The following is a 5207-nucleotide window of genomic DNA, read 5'->3' as shown; positions in this document are numbered from 1 at the left end:
TGTTACACATTCTTGAGCGGATTCTGACAACCATGGCCACCATCCTGCCGTCTATATCGACCGACATCCTTTCGGAGATCGAGAGGGCGAGGTGTAAGACACCTTAGCTGGACGTTCGGTTCATCCCACAGCACCAGTTCTGCTTACCAAAAGTGGCCCACTTGGCACCGTGCATTCGTAACGCAGTACAATGGCTGCAATAATTTACGACCACCTTCGCGCAAGAGAAGCAGCCCTTTTCGTCCGTTCGACTGAAAATCGAGGCCCTTAACGTCACCGGGTCCGCCAGATGCTCGCTTTACCGGACAGAGTTACAGATCGTTCTCCTGCTTTTGCCTGCTGTGTTGAGGGAAACTTCAGAGAGAACCAGCTACAAAACAGCTCGATTCATTTTTTTGTTCCTACATCATATTCCAACGATCGATTTTCACGTCAGAGGCACTTCGAACTTTCACCAGAGTTTTCTCTAGCTTCGTCTTGACCGAGCGTGGATCGCTATCTTTCGGGTCCTCGGAGGCCTGCTACACTTGAGTTAGAGCGGGAGCGTACGGTCCTTGGGGGTAGACGCGAACTCGCGGACTCGACCAGGTAACGATACTTAGAAACGTCGTGCAACAAACCGTTCCTAGGAGAAGCAATGCAAATACAATGATGTATCACGTGGTAGCTTCCACTGTGTCGCCAGCGTTCACGAAGTGAAAGGCTGCAACGACTTGCAGTTGACTGGGACTCTTCGGTCCATGTTTTAAGACCGGTCAGGTAGATTGCCGATGCTTGTCGCTGATCAGCAGAAATGGGAATAAGTGAACATCAGAGTGTGTAAAAATTTACAACGCAAGCAAAATAACTCGAGATCGAACCCAGAACTACAAGTTTGCAAATGGAAAATCTTAACTTCACGGAAACGAACTGCACTTCGATACATTTGATTACCACATCAAAAATATCAAGGAGCCGTTCATTCGGCTAATATGAGAGATTCATTAATTTTACATGAGATATTTATATGAGAGATTCATAAACTTAAAATAAATCGACCACTTACCAGCAGCAGATACACACAGCTATTAAAACTAGACTCACTAGTATTCCGATTGCAATGATAATTTCGATTATATGCGTTGCTGTAAAAAGTATAAAATCATTGACTGAGTTGAGCCTTTTCATTGAAAAAAGAGTGATGAATTATTAAAATGTTAACAAAATATTATGTTCACTGTCCCATTCACTTTAAACTATTCATATCTCATTCTCTTTATCGCTTCCCGCTTTCTTATGCGTGTATATATATGTGTGTATTATTATTATTATTATTATTATTATTATTATTGTCCTCATCATTATTATCATTATTATTTACTTTTAATCTACTTGTTTGTTACAATCACTTGACGAGACACACTCAGCTTCCAGGGGCGTGTGGAGGATAGATGTTACAATATAACTGAAATCTTGGGGAGGGACGTGGCAGGGGCAGTAGCGAAATATCTTCATGTAATACAACACATACATTTAAATTAATAATGTTTTTCTAAGGATGTGGGCAGTACTTGTCAGTACAATCTTTTGGATTTCTCTGAGACATGATTCTCCTGGGATATTATCTAGATGTTTGTGACATCCCTTTCTTATCATATCTAGGGCACCTACAATAACAGGAACAGTTCTCGTTTTAAGATGCTACATCTTTCAATTTCCAGGTCCTTATATTTACTTAGCTTGTGAAATTCCTTGACATAATATATTTTTATCGGTGGGAGTACTTACATCTATAAGTCTACAAGTATTTTCTTTCTCGTCTTTAATAATTATGTCTGGTCGATTAGCCTTGATCGTTCTGTCAGTGTTAACTGGAAAATCCCGGAGGATAGTGGCATTTTTACCTTCAACGATTGGCTCAGGATGATATTCATAACAGAAAGCAAGAGTGTTGATTTTGTAGTGTTTACATATTTCCCAATATAAATATTGTCCCACCCTATCGTAGCGATTTCTGTATTCGTTTGGTGTCAGCACAGGACATTCCGAGACGAGATGGTCTATTATTTCGTCAAATGCACCGCAGAATCTGCATTTGGGGTCAGAACCGTTTTGAAGGACGTTAGGCTTGTAGTCTTTAGTAAGCAAGCTTTGGATATTAAGCTCTAGCAAATCATCAATGAGGAAGAAGACTGAACTCAACTCCAGTCTGATCTATATGCTGATCTACGCTCAGCCAACTCTGATCAGGGGTTCAACAACAACGACGACGATGATTACAACAACAACTACGTTATTGCATTCATTCTATTCTCTTTTATAATCATAATGCTTACATGAATAATAAAATACTTACGAGTCTGACAATCAGCTCCTGTGTGGGTGATTTCACATCCATTTGAACAGGTACCGTTTATTATGTTACAAGGAGCTTTATCAAGACAGTTGCAAACTCCTGAACAACTATCACCATAAGTCCCGGCTGCACATTCTGAAATTATAAATAGAAGAGATTTTTATGATAGCAGATACATTCTATAGTGATATAATTTCAGTGGGGACATACATTATACAGAGATCATTAAGTTTGAAGAGAATTATACAGGGATCAAACTGCCATAGTGTAATATATAGTAGGACGGTTACACAATCACGAAACTCTGGGTTCGATCCCCACAGCCCAGCATCATAACGTAATCCTCACAGGATCATCGAGTACTGTGTGACTAAGCTGAACTTTTGAATTAAATGTTCTAGCTATCCACTATCTATACTAGTGCGTACATGCTATCTTTAAGGTAGCATGTTTTACATTGGTTTGATATCATTGTATCATATACAAACCGAAAGAAAGAAATATAGTCTTTGTTTATATATAACATGCAGTTATATAATTAAAAACTGTTACATACAAAATGAAAGTGAAGCGAAACAAGCAGATATAGCAATGCAATCTTAGTATTATTTAAGTTGACTTTTTATATTATCAGAATCTTCAAAATGCATAAAACCTGTATTCCGGTCTTTAACACTTTACTCAGAGCCTGTTATTGTATATCATTGCACATGCATTACTGGAACAACAACAACAACAACAACATGGTCGTCATTATCATCATTAAGATATTTATGTACTGAGTACATTAGATACGGAGAGGTAACTTTACCTGTGTTGGTGTTACTTCCACAAATTCTAGGATGTTAAACATTTCTGTTGTTCACACATTTACTTCCTTCAGTTAACATTAATAATTCAACATAACTTCATACTTAGCAAAATAAGTATTTATACACTTATGCTCTTGTTGTAGAGAGTACGATAACTTGAATTAATCAATACATGTATATAGGTGAGATAGACATTGTTAAAGAAAGATTATAACAATCAAAATTTCAAGTAAGACATCTCAATATCAAATAGAAAAAAAAATTTGAAATGAGTTTATGCACTTGTATCCCACTTAATTAAAATTAAGAACAGATCATGTGTGTGAGTCGTGGGGAAATAGTCTGATTATTAGTATACACGTATACTTACCATCCTGACAGCCGGAACCCCCGTATCCAGGAAAACAGCCTCTAGGACATGCACCATGCATCGGGTTGCAGGCGTCATCATCAGCACAGTTACATGTTTTGGTGCAATTGATTCCATACGTGCCTTCCTTGCAGACTGTGAAACAAACGTATTATACCTTATATTGCGTAAACGGTAAAGAGCTCGTTCCATAAATGAAAAGACGGGAAAAAAAAATCAAGCAAGGACTGATGACCAAGACAACCATAATAGGAAATCGTTTAACCAACTACGGCGCCTCAATATTTTCGATTGATCTGCTAGTAACAGCGACCAAATCTTCCTCAAACAATACCCTGTTGGACTTCAAACAGGAAACATTAAACAATGTAGACCTAAATATCTCTTAAGATGGCCACGGGTGGAATGTCTATAACCATAGATCTTTCTAATCAGTCAGGATTCATCAGAATCTAAACAAGAGCAGTAGTAGTGGTTGAATTACATGGGACTGCCTTCTCGATCTGAGTTCACCCAAGTGTAAATAACAACGAAAACAATAATATACAAACAGATAAGAAAGCGAAATCTTTCAGCAATCGCTCAACTTGCCAGTACTTCTAGCATGTCTGCCAGCATTCTTTTTCAGTGGCGTTACCATTTCCCGGCTCACAACATTAGAAATTCTGACGTTCTGCCAAGATATCGTCAAGCAAATCTGGCATGAACTCGTACAAATCGTAATGCAACCGCATATCGCCTCCTGTATTTCAGCGGCCGTTATTGGCTTTTCGTAGAAATTCACGTTGACTACCGAGAGCTGCGTCAGGCCGCCCAGAGACGAACTATAGTCCACTGCTGTAGCCGAGTCATTACTTTCCCCAAACAGTCATGCGAAATGCTGCTGGAAAGTCACACATATCTCCTTGGAATTGTATATCGTGCGCCCGACCCAGACTGTCAAAGATCTGGTCGTGAATTTGTTGTGACGTTTTCTCCAACGCTCGGACCCATTGGACAGCTTTAGCTGTTTGAGTGCACGAACCTTAGTTCTCACAATCCAATCCTCGAAGAAATGATCAAGGGCCATTTTCGCTGCTTGTACGTCGATCACAATACCTTTGCTATCACCATCATTATGACAATGAAATGAAGAGGCGATTGTGCTGCAAACCCACAGGGCGTGCTCTGTTAAGTGATTGCCCACCACCACCAATCGCATTTCTTTATTGGTAGCACTACTGATAAAATTCATTCCCGCTTAAGATAGCAATAAATTATTATTGAGTGAGAGCAGTGGATGCCATCAAAGTGACACTGGGGTACAAATATACGAAACCCAGTATACCCATTATGACTACCCGTCTGATAAGGACACACCAAGCACATACATCACAACCCTATCTGCGTGACATGGTCATCTCATTTCAAGATAAACAGCGCATGACCTTGCGGGTGGGGCCCAGTTAGAATTTTCTTCAGGTTGAGTAGCCCATTTCGCTCAAAAGGTCCCTGAATAAGGGTTGTTTAAGGATGTTGAATGAAGCACTCGTTTCCGGAGGTGAATTATTCAAACCCCAAAGAATTCCACTCATGATTCCTCTCATTATTATTATTATTATTATTATTATTATTATTATTATTATTATTATTATTATTATTATTATTATTATTATTATTATTATTATTATTATTATTATTATTATTATTA

The 5207-nt window shown here is 38.7% G+C and overlaps 1 protein-coding gene across 1 annotated transcript in view; it reads right to left on the bottom strand.

Annotated features, from left to right (window-relative positions):
- Nucleotides 1-495: 495 nt before the first annotated feature.
- The window catches only part of LOC106868338 (multiple epidermal growth factor-like domains protein 10), a 24745-nt gene continuing 20033 nt past the window's right edge, over nucleotides 496-5207 (bottom strand). Inside the window, exons 12-15 of the mRNA XM_014913545.2 lie at nucleotides 3518-3652; nucleotides 2336-2470; nucleotides 1046-1124; nucleotides 496-625 (exon numbers count right to left, since the gene is read on the bottom strand). Of these exons, the coding sequence (XP_014769031.1) occupies nucleotides 496-625; nucleotides 1046-1124; nucleotides 2336-2470; nucleotides 3518-3652 (479 nt within the window). The remainder of the gene's footprint in view (nucleotides 626-1045; nucleotides 1125-2335; nucleotides 2471-3517; nucleotides 3653-5207) is intronic.

The sequence above is a fragment of the Octopus bimaculoides genome, chromosome 14 (genome assembly GCF_001194135.2).
Source record: "Octopus bimaculoides isolate UCB-OBI-ISO-001 chromosome 14, ASM119413v2, whole genome shotgun sequence".
In the NCBI taxonomy this organism is placed as follows: Eukaryota; Metazoa; Mollusca; class Cephalopoda; order Octopoda; family Octopodidae; genus Octopus; species Octopus bimaculoides.
This window is presented reverse-complemented; position numbering and strand designations above follow the sequence as displayed.